At 52.3% G+C, this 16,028-nt stretch overlaps 1 protein-coding gene across 1 annotated transcript in view; it reads left to right on the top strand.

Moving 5' to 3' along the window:
- ANK1 (ankyrin 1) overlaps nt 1-16,028 on the top strand; it is a 97,412-nt gene that overhangs the window by 60,011 nt on the left and 21,373 nt on the right. Inside the window, exons 30-38 of the mRNA XM_007455476.1 lie at nt 276-480; nt 748-844; nt 1,055-1,286; nt 2,728-2,853; nt 2,980-3,099; nt 4,116-4,194; nt 4,456-4,530; nt 6,479-6,610; nt 7,886-8,032. Of these exons, the coding sequence (XP_007455538.1) occupies nt 276-480; nt 748-844; nt 1,055-1,286; nt 2,728-2,853; nt 2,980-3,099; nt 4,116-4,194; nt 4,456-4,530; nt 6,479-6,610; nt 7,886-8,032 (1,213 nt within the window). The remainder of the gene's footprint in view (nt 1-275; nt 481-747; nt 845-1,054; nt 1,287-2,727; nt 2,854-2,979; nt 3,100-4,115; nt 4,195-4,455; nt 4,531-6,478; nt 6,611-7,885; nt 8,033-16,028) is intronic.

Here is a 16,028-nt window from a genome sequence, read left to right on the forward strand (position 1 = left end):
AGAAAACCCCAGATAACGTGTTAAACCACAGGCTTAGCGTGAGGGGAAGCCACTTGGCTTCCTGGAGAGGTGCCTGATGCTGAGCAAGGCCCCCGGGAGTGGGGAGCAGCAAGGAAATGGGGACGGGGGCTCAGAGAGGAGAGCCGGGCTGGCCGTCAGCAGGAGCGGGACCCGCCCCGGCAGCCTTCGCACCTGGCCGGACAGCCGCTCTCTTCCTCCGCCCACGAGCCCCTCTGCTGCTCCGGGGCTGAGTGTACCCCCTGGGCACTTCGCAGGCCCAGCCTGTACCCGATGAGCTGGTCACCAAACTCCTGGGCAACCAGGCCACGTTCAGCCCCATTGTCACCGTGGAGCCGAGGCGCCGCAAGTTCCACCGCCCCATCGGGCTTCGCGTCCCACTCCCTCCCTCCTGGACGGATAACCCGCGGGACAGCGGGGAGGGAGACACCACCAGCCTGCGGCTGCTCTGCAGCGTCATTGGTGAGCGGTGCCCCCGCCCCGCCCTGCCTTCTGGGCAGCAGCTCCTTCCACCGACACAGAGCTAGGGAGTGATGGGCTCCTCGGAGGGACGAGCAGCTGCGTCCGAGTAGAGCTGCCTTGTCCCCGAAGAGCCCTCTGACCCCAGAGGAGGGCGGCTCCGAGGGGGGGGTGGAGGGGTAGGTGTGCTCTCGGGGCCACAGCCAGGTGTGCACGTCCCGCGTTGGCCTCTGGAGATGGTCCCCCAAGCCCTTTCTACTGCTCTCACAGGAGGGACAGACCAGGCCCAGTGGGAAGACATCACGGGGACCACCAAGCTCATGTACGCCAACGAGTGCGCCACCTTCACCACCAACGTCTCTGCCAGGTGACACCCCGCCTGCCTGGCCCCACGGGTCCCCGGGCCCTGCATGAGGGGCCAGCGCTGTCCCCAGGGGTGGCCATGCTTAGGCCGTCACCTGCCCACCCCACCACCGGGGCTGTCAGAGAAGCCACCGCTCGGCTTACAGGCCATTGGATGGGGGAGACGCTCCCCCTCAGGCATTTAGGGACAGGCTCACGGCTGCCCTCTTTTCAGGTTCTGGCTGTCGGACTGCCCTCGGACGGCTGAAGCTGTGAACTTCGCCACCCTGCTGTACAAGGAGCTCACTGCGGTGCCCTACATGGCCAAGTTTGTCATTTTTGCCAAGATGAACGACCCCCGAGAAGGGCGACTGCGCTGCTACTGCATGACGACGGATGACAGGGTGGACAAGACGCTGGAGCAGCATGAGAACTTCGTGGAGGTGGCCCGGAGCAGGGACATAGAGGTAGGGGCCTGGCCCCCCTGGGCTCCCGCCTCGTGGCCCGGAGCAGGGACACAGAGGTAGGGGCCTGGCCCCCCTGGGCTCCCGCCTCGTGGCCCAGAGCAGGAACACAGAGGTAGGGGCCTGGCCCCCCTGGGCTCCCGCCTCGTGGCCCGGAGCAGGGACACAGAGGTAGGGGCCTGGGCCCCCTAGGCTCCCGCCTCGCGGGCAGCCGGCGTCTTTGGGACCCAGGGCTGTCAGGAGGGCGGCCTCTGCAGAGGGGCTCCTGGGCCGTGTCCCTTTAAGAAGCATCAGGGGAAGCTTCCCCAGAGCCGAGGGACACCATGTGGGTCAAGGAGAGAGCAGGCTGTCAGCCCAGTGATTTGTGGTGCTAGGAGCTGACATTTATTAAAGTTCTTACACCCCAGGTACTTTTAAAAGTGCTTGAGTGGGACTTCCCTGGCCATCCCCTGGTTAAGACTCCGCACTTCCACTGCAGGGGGCACGGGTCCAATCCCTGGTCGGGGAACTAAGATCCCGCGTGCCGCACCGTGTGGCCCAAAAGCAAAAAGTCCTTGAGTGGCGTCATCTCCCCTGATTCTCATAACTGTGTGTCCTTTTGTTATCCCCCGTTTACAGATGAGGAAACTGAGACTGAGGGAGGTTAAGCAACTTGCCCAAGGTCACACAGCCGAGTAAATGGCAGAGAAAGGATTTGTCCCAGGAGTCTGACCGCAGAGCCCACTTTCCCTGCCACGCCGGGGGTTTGGCAGCACCCAGATGAGGAAGCAGGGGAGGGGCTGGGCAGATGGGGGAGCAGTAAAGAACGGGGACTAGGATTGAACCTGTTACCCGTCCCAGGGTCCTCACTTAGGTTAAGATGTGTGACAAAGCAGGACCTTTCTGAAGATCTGACCTCAGAGGCTGTGCTGAGCCGTCTGGGGGCTCGGAGGGCCCAGAAGAAGGACCACAGGGCTGGGACCTGCCTCTAGTGCTGTTTTGGGCACTAACCAGTCTCCTTGGGCCTCGGTTTCCTCCACTGTCAAATGGGTTCACGATAACTTCTCAGCTGAAAGCATTACATACACAGTAGGGATCTCTATATTATGGGTGAGATTAAACCACAACACGGTCCTTCTGGCACTCATATAAAGTAAACATTGTTGGATGGTGTTAAAAGAGATAAATGTTTTTTGGAAGCCATATTATGATTTTCTCGTGGAATTCTAGAGTACTCTGATAGCAATGCTGATCAACCACACAGGGATATATGAAGATTCCTGCTTATTATAAAATCCTTTGAAGTAAGGAAGCATCCACCACAACCTTTCCGAAACACTCAGTGGGGTCTCCCAGGAAACGGCCCCTGGGGGGTCGTGGGGAAGCAGAGACGGGAGCTGACAGGCGGGACCAGGCGTCTGGGCATTGCTCCTGACCAGCTGCATTTGCTTTCGCTTTCCTGCAGGTTCTGGAAGGAACGCCCCTCTTCGCAGAGCTCTCCGGGAACCTGGTGCCCATCAAGAAGGCCGCCCAGCAGCGGAGTTTCCTCTTCCAATCTTTCAGGGAGAGCCGGTTGGCCATTCCTGTCAAGGTGCGGCCTCCTCTCGCCCACCCCTCGCCCGGGTCTAGAAGCCCGGGAGGCGGAGAGCTCTGAGCCAGCTGGGCTGGTGGCCAGTGGGGCGGCCCCTGACTCTCCCTTTTGTGTGACTGAGTCTAGGTGAGGGACAGCAGTCGAGATCCAGCAGGGTCCTTGTCATTCCTGCGCAAGGCGATGAAGTATGAGGACACGCAGCACGTCCTCTGCCACCTAAACGTCACCATGCCACCCTGCACCAAGGTGAGCGCCCTGCCGGGACTCTCAGCCGAACAGGTGGAAAGAGGCCCTGGGCTCTCCCCCGACACGGGCTGTGGCCCAGCCCTTCCCGCAAAGCTCGGGAACAAATGTCAGGGTGTGAGGGTGACACGCGTGTCCACACTGAGACCCCGAGCTCCTCAGGACGCCCCTTCCAGGACATTGGAAGGCGAGGCCTGACAACCGGGTGGCCGGTGGCTCAAGGTGTCCCAGCCATGTCAGGGCTTTTTTGGAGCCTCTTTTTCCTCTACTTCCTTGTCTTGCCCAGGCCCTCAGAGAAGGGAAGCCTGGTGTCTCAGCCCTGCGCTCGCCCAGGGCTCTGAGCTCAGCAGAGGTGTGAGCACCAAGCATCACTGGTGCCTGGGAGCAGCTGAGTCTCCGCTGCACTGGAGGGAGGGTCTCTTTTGTTGGTGTCGTCCTGTCATTTTCATCATCAGCCTTTCATGCCAAACTAGACAAAACAAGGTCACATCCAGACATCCGAGGCTCGTTTTCTCCTTTCTGTTTGAGGACTAGGGAGAACCGACTTCCCTTTCACAGGCGGGTTTCCCACAGCCTTGAACAAGCATCCCGGTGCTTTGCCACAGCGTGCGAAGGCTTGGGCATCAAAAAACGGTCTTTTGAGCAGAAAGGAATCCAAAAAGAAAAACTTTTTTTAAAATTCAAACTCCAGCTCCACCCACTTACTGGCTGAGTTACCTTGGGAGGGTTAGTCCGCCCTCTGGGTCTCAGTTTCCCCCTCCCTGGTGAGATGGGAGGAATGATGGTACCTACCTCATAGGGGGTTGTGTCCATCAAGAAGGGCCTGGCACGTGATAAGGGCCATGTGAGCTTATCCTTAATGATAGTAATAATAAAGTACGTGAGACTCCCCTCGCCCCCTCTGCCCACACTTCTACCCTGTGTCGAGGCTCCAGGCAGTGCAGCTGCCCATCGTCTGCCAGGCCGGGCGTCCTCCCCACCTGCACCCACAGCGCCCTTTCCTGGTCTCTCTCCGGCAGGGCAGTGGAGCTGATGACCGGAGGAGGACCCTGACGCCGCTGGCCCTGAGATACAGCATCCTCAGCGAGTCCACATTGGGTACCAACCTCTCTGTGACTCTCTGTGCTCACTCCCTTCCCGGGGTCGGTGAGGGAGGCAGCGTCCCCTCACCCCGACGGGAGCTCCGAGCTGACACCACTGGCTCAGCCCTTGGCTGGGGTCTCCACTGACCCTCTCAGGCTCAGCCACCAATCGGGTGGACACGGAGTGTGCCCTGAGCACCCTCTGAGGTCCCTCGCCCACGCCTGTCGGCTCTGCGTCCCGCCAAGGCTACTAAATGGAATGCGATGCTTCCCCCAGGTTTCCTCAGCGGCGCAGACCGGGCTGACATGAAGATGGCTATTATATCAGAGCACCTGGGCCTCAGCTGGGCCGGTGAGTGGGGCAATTGGGGCAGAAGAGCACTTTGCCTGTCTACACCTACCTGTACACCTCCTCTCTGCTAAAGGGCAGCTGATGAAGGCGTTTCTAAACCTCTACCCACCACCGGTGTGCACCTGATCTGGGATTGTCGCCATGGGTACCAATAGAGGGGGCTCCCTCCCTCCCCCACTTCTCTCTGGTTTTCCTTTTTAGAAACTCAATTTCGGACATTACAGCAGACCTTAGAATGGATCCAGGCTGCCCATTTTACAGATGGGGAGGCTGAGATCTAGCTAACTGGGGTGACTTTAGTTGTACAGTGAGTTGGTGACAGAGCCCTGAAAAGCCAGCAAACCAAGAACAGACACACAAGCAAACAAAAAGTGTGCGTCCCGGCTGCCTTCCCACCGCTCCCTGCACCGCACACGTCGCCGTTCCTGCAGGCTGGCATTGCTGAGGGAAGGGAGGGAAGAAGCACAAGTCTGGACGTTTTTCACTTGTCATCTCTGGCCGTGGCTGAAGTCATCACAAGTCCCGTCCACCATGAGGGGAGGCCTGACTCAACTGAGGCAGTGACAGCTCAGGCTGCGTTTTACTCAGTCGCAGGCCCTATGACTTAATCCCCACTTTCCTGTGAGATTTTGCATGAACAGACCCCCTTCACTCAGCCCCCTGCAGAGAGGGCTTCAGACAAGCTCAGAAACCTTAGCAGTAACTTCTTGGAAGGCGGCATGGTGGAGCTCACAACAGAAGTTCAGAGACTGCTCCTTCTTTAAGCCCAAAAAGCACATCTGCTGCTGCTTCTTGGTTTTGTGTGTGTTTGTGTGTGGTTTGTATGTGGTGTGTGTGAGAGATGTGGTATGTGTGGTGTGTATGTGTGGTGTGTGTGTGTGGTGTGTGTGTGGTGTGTGTGTGTATGTGTGGTGTGTGTGTGTGGTGTGTATGTGTGGTGTGTGTGTGGTGTGAGTGTATGTGTGGTGTGTGTGTGTATGTGGTGTGTATGTGTGTGTGGTGTGTGTGTGGAGTGTGTGTGTGGTGTATGTGTGTGTGGTGTGTGTGTGGCTTGTGTGTTGTGTGTGGGTGTGCGTGTGTGATGCGTGTTGTGTGTATGTGGTGTGTGTGAGTGTATGTGTGGTGTGTGTGGTGTGTGTGTGTGTGTGTGTGTGTGTGTGTGTGTGTGTGTGTGTGTGTGGGGGGGGGGGACTTCCCTAGCAGTCCAGTGGTTAGGACTCCACGCTTCCACTGCAAGGGGCCCAGGTTCTATCCCTGTCCAGGGAACTAATGTGTGGTTTGTGTGTGTGTGTGTGTGTGTGTGTGTGTGTGTGTGTGTGTATGTGGAGGGGGTACATGCATATGCTGATTCTCACCATGACTTTCCCCTCCGGTCTTCCTCATCCTTGAAATGAGACTCTGATGCTGTTCTCTCATCTAAAGCACCTGCGAGAAATAACAATAAAAATCACGGGAGGGGAAGAGCTAGCATTCTGTGTTATTGCCTTGCATTTAGATGGGAAATTGTATTTTCATTTTAAATGTGAATAACGCCTTTCCGGGAAGAAACGTAAACACAGTAATGCATTTCCATTATAACTGCTTCTCGTGGGAAAGGCAGTGGCATGCAGTGTAGCACCCACAGCACCGAGGGAGTCAGTGGGTCCGTCCCTCTCCCGCTGTGGCCCCAGCCTGTCCTGTGACCTTGGATAAGTGGCTCAGTCTCATTCATTTAATACCTATTTACTCTCCTGGGCACATGCCTCCTCCTGGCTCGTTCCCTGGGGATACAACAGTGTAAGTGTCAGCATTTCACTAGGTATTCCTTGGGAAGAAGGAATACCGAATCCAGAGGGAGACTGCTCTTTATCTCCTGGTCCCTGCCGGGCGCCCCACTCCACGCGCGGGCTTGGAGGCCGGGGCTGGGCTCTGGCTGGGCTCACACCCGGTCTTGGTTCTTTGTGTGCAGAGCTGGCCCGCGAGCTGCAGTTCAGTGTGGATGACATCAACAGGATCCGCGTGGAAAACCCCAACTCCTTGCTGGAGCAGAGCGTGGCCTTGTTGAACCTCTGGGTCATCCGTGAAGGCCAAGATGCAAAGAGTCAGTACCGATGGGCTGGGGAGCCTTCTCTCCCCAAAGCCTGTGCCAGGACCTCTTCTCACCAAGTAGTTCTCCCTCCAAATTCCCTGGGTGGTGTTGGCCTTTGGAACCAATCTCTTCTGCACACTCTGTCTCACACATACATACATGCACAGTCACGCACACATGCACCTCTCAGGATCCCTGGTCTTCTGGGCAAGCCTGCCGGGAGGGGATTTCGGAGAATCTTGGCCGTGATCTCTTCCCATCCTCAGAATGAGTTCACAAGCGCACCAGGAGCCCTGGAAGACAGCATCTGTGTAGGGTGTGTGCCTTCCGGTTGAATTTCTCAAACAAATGAGGATTGTCCCCTCAGGACAGAGCCCAGTGAGGAGTCCCCCCTCAGATGGAGTTCTTCTTCCAGGATTGTCTCCAACGGGGGAGGGAAGATTTGTCTCACTCTTTTCAGCCCCTCCTCCACTCCATTCCCGAATACAAAGCGCTAAGAGGAAATTGAGTGTTTATGTTTGCATGGCAAATCAACTGGCAAGGACCAAGGATTTCCGGAAGACAGAATCCAGTCATTCTCACTCATCTTCTTGTAGTATTCCTCTTAGGTTACAAAAAAAACACTTCCCATGCCTTGAAATTTGCCACTGTTAGGGTCTGGGAAAGATCTGTTAAAGGATAACAAAACACAGGCCTACCTCACTTTACCGCGCTTCGCAGATACTGTGTTTTTTTCCCAATCAAATTCAGCAGGTCTGTTCCAACAGCATTTGCTCACTTCGTGTCTGTCACATTTGGGTAATTCTCTCAATATTTCAGAATTTCTCATTATGATTGCATTTGTTACGCTGATCTGTTATCAGTGATCCTTATGTGACTACTAAGACTCACTGAAGGCTCAGAGGACAGTTAGCGTTTTTAAGCCATAAAATATTTTAAAGGTAAGGTAGATGCCTTGTCTTTCTAGACGGAATGCTATTGCACACTTAATAGACTAGAGTGTAGTGTAAACATAACTTTTATATGCACTGGGAAAACAACATTCGTGTTCTCGCTTTACCGCGATTTTGGCTTTATTGCGTGGGCCGGACGGGAACCGCAGTGTCCCCAGATCTGCCGTCTTCTCCGAAGAGGTAGTTTGCTTTGACTTTGACAAAAGCGGGGGCCTGCAATCCCCCTCCTCGCAGTCTTCCCCCCACCCCACCAGCGTTCAGAGCCGGGCGTCCCGCGCGCCCTGCGATGGGTAGCGGTCCCCCCAGCGCCCTTCTTCCTCCCCTCTGCCCGCAGTGGAGAACCTGTACGCGGCCCTGCGGCACATCGACCGCGGCGAGATCGTGAACATGCTGGAGGGCTCGGGCAGGCAGGGCCGCAACCTGATGCCCGACCGCCGGCCAGCGGACCGGGACTACTCGTCGTCCCCCTCCCAGATGAATGGTGAGTGTCTCCTGGACGAAGGGGCCGAGCCGCCGCCTCCTGACCCTCCCTGGAACCTTCTCTCCCGGTGACCGGAGGTCAGTCTCTCTCTGGACGGGCGGTGGTGAACGCAGAGGTGGTGGGGGCGCCCGGGGCCCGGGCAGGACGGGAGGAGCCGAGGCTCCGCTCAGTGCCCCGCGTGCCGCACGCCCCGCCCCAGCTCTGCGCATGCGCGGACCCATCGGTGACCCAGTCGGTGGGGAGACGCAAGGGCGCTAGGTTCTGGCGCAGGTCCCGTGGGGACCAACCAGGGGGCGTCCTGAAGCCCTATTGCCGCCCCTTCTCTGAGACTAAGCGGGATCTTTTCTTCAGACTGGTCTCTGCTTTTCTCTCTCTTTTTTCTCGCCCCATCTCTTTCCCCTGGCTCGTTTTGATGTGGTTCGGCATGCCAAGAAGCCCCCATGTGACCAGGCCCCGGGGGGCCCTGACCTTTGCCCCCAGCACCCACCCCTGAGGCCTTTGAGGACACCTTCCTTTTAGCAGGGGAAGCGGCCGAGTGAGGAGCAGGGCCGGGACCCCCACTGCCCCTTCATCTGTGTCGCTGACCAGGGGCGTAGAAGCAGGGCGGAGGCCCTACCCTGCGGTGGGAGCCGGGAGGCTGGCTTCTATCCCTTCTTTCCTCCTGACTCCACTGCTGAGTCATCAGCCTCTTCTCTAAAATCAGCAAGTTGGATTAGAGACCTGAGGCTCCTCACAGGCCTTGAAAAGCAATACCGTTCTGTGAACCGGCTTCCATGAGGCCGGCACGTGCCGCATCCCGCAGCTGCGTCGCTGTCCTCCCCCAGCTCCTAGGTCACCAGCCTTCCCTGCCACGCACACGTGCGCGCGCCAGGTGGGCCCCTAGTGGCGGGGGGCTTGTGAGTGGAGGGTGGGGACACGGGCCCTGTCCAGGGGGATGCCGCACCCCTGACACGGGTGACTCTCCCACATTCTGTGTCTCCTGAAACATGCCGTCCAGGGTCCCTGGGCACAGGGCTCATCTGTTGACCGCGTCCTGTGGCCTTTCTCTTCTGCCTCTGACCTCACCTGGCCTGCAAATCCGCTCTCTCCCCCACTGCCTGTCTCCACTGTCTCACCTGGGCCAGGTGTTCAGGGGCCCTCAGCCTCCACTGATGCATGTCACCAAGGGCCCCCGGCTTGATGCTGGGGCGTCCTCGCTGCCTGCTGGGGGCTGTGTGCCCTCGGGCCTGTTCCCATGGACGAGGCTTGCCCCTCAGACCCAGCGTTGAGAGCTCCCAGTCTGGCCCTCTCCCGCTCTTGGGGGACTAGGTGGACACAGCAGGGACTGCTAAGTGACCAACTCCCTTTCACTAGGACCGAGGGAAAGGGGCTGATTGCTGCAAACTGGGGGAAATCAAGTGACAGAACACTTCTCCCTTTTTTACGTGATAACCGGTGACTTGGTTGGGTTTCTTAACATCCCCAGAGCTGTTTCAATCAAATCAACTCAAGTTTTGGGGGTTTTGTCCCCCAATTCTATGGACATCAGGCCCATAAAATTACATGAGTATAAACAAGGCAGTTACAACAATTCAAAATCTGTCAAGAGGATAGATCCCATGTCAAGTGTCCTTATCACAATAAAAAAAACTGTTTAAAAGGGCAGTTACGGACCCAGGTGTTTATGAATGTCTCCGCTGGCCTCAGGATTCCAGTTGGGCCTGGAGACTCTCATCTAATGCCTGAACAGAGCTCGAACCCCTGTGGGCCTGGGTCCTGTGCTCCGTGACTGTGGAAAGGCTGTGCAGTTGGTCAGCTCATTTGGCAAATATTTTCTGAACACCTGCCACATGCCACGGGCTGTTGAAGCGGGGCAGATAAGTCAGTTCTCAAACAGACAAAAAAAAAGAAAGAAAGAAAGAAAGAAAAGTCCCAAACTCTGCCTTCACGGAGCTTACCTTTTGTGTAGAGAGGCAAACAAAAATATAATATGTAAGTGAATTGTATAATGCGCTAGCAAGTAGATGCTAAGAAAAAACAGACTCAAGCAAGGGGGATCAGAGTGCTAGGCTTGGGGGATTAAATAGTGGGGTGGGAGTGGGTAGCATCTGAACAAAGGCTGGAGGGAGAGGAGAGAGTGGTTGTGCAAACTTGGGAGAGAGCACCCATACAAGCATCCCGGCCAGTGGCCCTGAGCGGGCGTACCTGGTGCATCCGCAGAACAGTGAGGGGCCAGAGGGAAGGAAGAAAGGGCAGGGGCAGCAGGAGGGAGGCTCTTCCAGGCCTTCCTGAGGACACTGGTTTTACTGGGAGAGTGATGGAGAGCTGCTGTAGGTTTGGAGCAGAGGGGTCACAAGATCTAACAAGTTTACAAGGGATCCTCCCCTGCTTTGGTTGCAGACGTCACACTCTGAATGCTTCTGTGCTTCCTGGCTGCTCTGTCGCCTGTCAGCCCTTCTGAACCCCCTCGTCCAGCAGGTGTCCCGGCAAACGCAGGCTGTGTGCCCTGTGTGCACGCTCCCCCAGGCCGGAGCAGACGCTCAGAAACAGACGCCCGCTTGGTCCATCCTGCCTTTCTGGGCACCAGAGCTGGCTTCTGTGTATTTTTCCTGCCTTCTTTGCAGTCCCAGGAAGACCATCCCACATGTGGGTGCCCTTCTGGCCCGGAGAGAAGGAGCAGGAGGGATCAGAGGTGGAAGGACAGGGGGACAGCAGCCTCCTGCGCTTCCTCTGGCTTTCTGTCCTGGGCCGGCCCAGGTCTCTGCGCCGATGGCCACGGCGGTACCTTGCCTCCTCTGTGCTTTACCTCGTTCTCTGCTCCTCTCAGCCTCCCTGTGGGCACTCAAGGCAGTGACTGGTTGCTCTGTGGTGTCAGGAAGATAGGAACCTGAGGTCTCTTGTCCTTCATTCCTGGCTCTTCTTGCTGTGTTTGCCTGGACTGGCCAGAGCAGAAGGGGCTTTAAGTCAAAAAGCCAGTTTGCTTCTCTTGCACAGGAGGAAACTACCCCAGGCCCTTGGAATAAACATGAAAAAAAATTGCCCGTGGAGCGAAAAAAAGCATGTTCCTAAAATAAAACAGATTTCTCATGTAAAAGGAAAAAATGGACATCTCACATCCTGTTTGGTCAACTCCATTTGGTGTGATGAGTTGGACACAATGTCTACCTGGAAATACAATATGTCTCATTTCTATGGACTCTTAGTGAACACAGCTAGTGAAGTGCGGCTCCTGCCTGAGTTAGGGTTGTCTGTCCACCCTTGTCTGGTTTGCTGCTGACATCAAACTAGCGGGGGCAGCGTTAGGCCTAGGTTAACAGAGACCCAGTGTGACAGCCCAGATGAGGGGAGGCTGGGGGGCGGGCCACTGCTGGACGGCTCTGCTCCAAAGCTGTGTGTTTGGTTGCCTGTTACCTGATTTCCCCAGAAGGCAACCCCAGAGAGGAGAGCTCTAGACTGAGGGATGGGCTGGTGACCCAGGTATGGCAGGGCCACGTGAGACTGCCAGAGAGACAGGCACTTCTGGAGCTCAACCCAGGGGACTCAGCAAACCTTCCTGTGCTGTGGTCCACCCCAGACCGTGTGAGACGGCCCTCGCTAAGCATGGCCCCTATCAGCAGTAATCCCCACTCTACTGAGTATGGACACCTAGAGCCCCAGATCCACGCTTCGGGGGTGAGAGTGGGGTCAGCGGGGTCTTCTGGAGACTGAGAGGGAGCAGGGGGCATAGCCCCTAAACACTGAGACCAGGGGAGGGCCTCCAGAACAAAACACAAGGCAGAAAGAAGTCCTGGGGGAGGGTTGCACAAGTTCTCTTCATGGACACATTTTTGCTTGGGTGAAATTCCATTCACATGAACCCCAGGAAGTTTCAAGGTGGAAAAATCACCAAGAATGAGCCTCGGGTGTTCTGTGACCAGCAGAGTTACCCTCTCCCAGCCTTTATGAAGTCTTACTGAGATTCCCAAGAGTGAACATGTTTATCCGGCCGTATCTGAGGGACTGTCTGAGATGCATTCCACTTCTGGCCAAGATGAGGCAACAGGGACTGAATATACGCTCCTGCTTGAAACAAGCAAAAAATGGACAAATTATATGAAACAACGGTTTTCGAGACATTGGACATCAGGCAGCAAAGGACAGTGATCTATGAGACATGGAAAATAAATGAGGTGAACCCTACAGTTGCCTAGATCACTGCCTCAAAAGAGTTTCTAAGTCATGGCAGAAGGAAGAGAAATCCAAGAAGACTCCCTGGTTCAGGAGAAGTCGCTGGGAGTCCAGGGAGACCAAGGCAGCTAGAGAGACAGCTGCACAGAGAGAGAGCTCTGGAGACCTCCAGAAGGTCCCCCGCAAGTTTTGGTTGAATATTAATCATCTATTCCCAATAGTCAGACTGATCGTTCACAGACACTGCATAGGGAACACAGAATGGTCCTGTCTCAGAAATGGAGAGTGATTAGCCCTAGGTTGATCAATGCTCCTACCTAATAAACCTTGAAAACAAAACTCAAAAGGATCAAACTGTTTCCAAGGAACTCAACTACATAACAGAACAAAGTTCAAGAATTGTTATAAGGATACAAAAATACCCAGCACCCAACTAGATAAAAGTCACAACATCCAATTAAAGATTACCAGACATACATACAAAGAGGCAGGGAAACACAACCCATAATAAGGAGAAAAGTCAATCAACTGAAACTGACACAGATATTAGAATTAGCAGACAAGAATGGTAAAACAGTTAATAACTATTTCAGATGTTTAAAAAGTGGAGTAGAGACTTGGAAGATTTTTTTTTTTTTTTGACTGTGTTGGGTCTTCGTTGCTGCGCGTGGGCTTTCTCTAGTTGCGGCGAGCGGGGGCTACTCTTTGTTGTGGTGCGCAGGCTTCTCATTGTGGTGGCTTCTCTTGTTGTGGAGCACGGGGTCTAGGCTCGCGGGCTTCAGTAGTTGTGACACGTGGGCTCAGTAGTTGTGGCTCACGGGCTCTAGAGCGCAAGCTCTGTAGTTGTGGCGCATGGGCTTAATTGCTCCGTGGCATGTAGGATCTTCCCAGACCAGGGCTCGAACCCGTGTCCCCTGCATTGGCAGGAGGATTCTTAACCACTGTGCCACCAGGGAAGCCCTGGACGATATTTTTTAAAGACCCAAACCAATTTCCTAGAGATGAAACTATAAGGTATAGGATGAATGAAGTACACTGAATGGGATTAGAAGAAGGGAACTTGGCAACATAGCAATAGAAACTCCAAAATGAAACACAGGAAGAAAAAAAAAGCATCAGTGAGCTGTGGGGAAATCAAGTGACCTAATATTTGTGAAATTAGAGTTTCCAGCAGAGAAGGGGGCTGAAAATGTATTTGAAGAATTAATGGCCCAGAATTTTACAATTTGACAAAAACTGTAAATACACAGATCCAAGAAGTTCAGTTAACTGCATGAAACATGGAAGCTACTATGCCAAGGCACATTTTAAACAAATTGGTCAGAACCAGTGACAGAGAAAGGTTTAAAAGTAGCCATAGGAAAAAAGCAAGACCTGTTATATACAAGGGGATAAAGATAAGGATTACATAAGATTTCTCATAGGAACAATGGAAGTAAGACAGTGGAACAATATCTTTAAAGTAGAACACATCTTGAAAGAAACACATCTCTAAAGTAACGTAGACTTCTACACCCAGCAAAAATAACTTCCAAAAACAGAGGCAAATAAAGACTTTTCCATACACACAAAACCTGAAAATTCATCACCAGGAGGTGCCTGCTACAAGAAAAGTTTAAAAAAAAAATCCTTCAGGCCAAAGAAAAACGATACCATACAGAAATACAGATCTACGTGAAGGAATGAACTGCCAAAAATGTTAACTATAAGAATAAATACATAATTTTCTTGTTATTTAAATCTCTTTAAAAGATAACTGTTTAAACAAAAATAACAATATAATGTTGGGTTTATAGCATGTGTAAAAGTAAAATATATTACAACAATGGTACACAAGTCAAAAAATTTGAGAGAGAAATATGGAAGTATATTATTGTAAGGTTCTTATACTATATGCCAAGCATTATATAACATCACTTAAAAGTAGACTGTGATAGTTTAAGGATGTATACTAAAAGTCCTAAAGCAACTACTAAAATAATCAAAGAATTATAGCTAATAAGCAATCAAAATAGATAAAATGGAAAATTTCAATTAATCCAAAAAAGGGAAAAGAGAACAGATGGGACAAAAGTAGAAATTAGCAAATGAGAGGTTTAAACCTAACCATATTAATAATCTCATTAAATGTAAATTACCTAAGTATCTCACATTAAAAGGCAGAGGTAGGGACTTCCCTGGTGGCACAGTGGTTAAGAATCCTCCTGCCAATGCAGGGGACACGGGTTCGATCTGTGGTCCGGGAAGATCCCACATGCCACGGAGCAACTAAGCCCATGAACCACAACTACTGAGCCCACGTGCCACAACTACTGAAGCCCGTGCACCTAGAGCCCACACCCCGCAGCAAGAGAAGCCACCGCGACGAGAAGCCCGCGCAAAGCGACGAAGAGTAGCCCCCGCTCACTGCAACTAGAGAAAGCCTGAGCACAGCAACGAAGACCCAAATGCAGCCAAAATCAATTAATTAATTAATTAATTAAAGAAAAAAAAAAGGCAGAGATAGACTGGATATAAAGGTAAATTTCAAATATATACTGCCGGGCTTCCCTGGTGGCGCGGTGGTTGAGAGTCCGCCTGCCGATGCAGGGGACGTGGGTTCGTGCCCCGGTCCGGGAGGATCCCACATGCCGCGGAGCGGCTGGACCCGTGAGCCGTGGCCGCTGGGCCTGCGCGTCCGGAGCCTGTGCTCTGCAACGGGAGAGGCCACAGCAGTGAAAGGCCTGTGTACCGCAAAAAAAAAAATCTTCCAACAAACAAAAGCCCAGGACCAGGCGGCTACACAGGCTATTTCTATCAAACATTTAGAAAAGAGCTAACACCTCTCCTTCTCAAACTCTTCCAAAATATAGCAGAAGGAAGAACACTCCCATATATATACTGCCTATAAGTAATGCCTTTCGAATATAAAAACACAAATTCCTTAAGAGTAAAAAGATGAGTAAATATAAACTGTGCTAACACTAATCAAAAGAAAACTGAAGTGGCTATATTAATATCAGACAAGTAGATTTCAGAACAAATAATATTACCAGGGATAAAGAAAATAGTTTCATAATAATAAGTAGTTCATCAAGAGGGCATCACAATCTTTAAATGTTTATGCGCCAGTAATATAGCTATAAATACATGAAACAAAAACAGAAAAAGCACAATGAGAAATAGACAAAACCACAGCTACAGTGGGAGATTTCAATACTCCATCTTGATAATTGATAGAGCAAGTAGAAAAATGAGTAACCATATAGAAGATTTGACAACAGTCATTCGTCTTGACCTAATTGACATTAGGAATTGGAAAATGTAGAACATTCCACCCAATAACAACAGAATACACATTCTTTTCAATTGCCCCTAGAACAAACCAATATAGACCATGTTATAGACTATAAAGTAAGTCTCAATAGATATAAAAGAATTCAAGTCATTCAAAGCATGTTCTCTGACCACAGTGAAATTAAATTACAAGTCAATAACTGAAAGCTACATGGGAAATCTCAAACATATGGTAACTAAATCATACACTTCTAAATAACCCATGGGTCAAAGAAGAGAGCAAAAGGGAATTTAGTATTTTGAATCAAGATATCAAAATGTATGGTATGCCAGTAAAGCAGTATTAGGGAGAAATTTATAGCACTAAATGTCCACATTAAAAAAGAGAAAAATTCTCAAGTCAGTGACCTCAGCTTTATAACATCTTAAGATATTTGAAATAGAAGAGCAAATTAAACCCACAGTAAACAGAATGGAGATAATGAAGATCAGAGTGGAAATCAATGAAGCTGAAAACAGAAAACACTAGGGAAAATCAATAAAACCAAAAGCTGGTTCTTTGAAATGATCAATA

Source organism: Lipotes vexillifer, unplaced genomic scaffold (genome assembly GCF_000442215.2).
Source record: "Lipotes vexillifer unplaced genomic scaffold, Lipotes_vexillifer_v1.1 scaffold414, whole genome shotgun sequence".
In the NCBI taxonomy this organism is placed as follows: domain Eukaryota; kingdom Metazoa; phylum Chordata; class Mammalia; order Artiodactyla; family Lipotidae; genus Lipotes; species Lipotes vexillifer.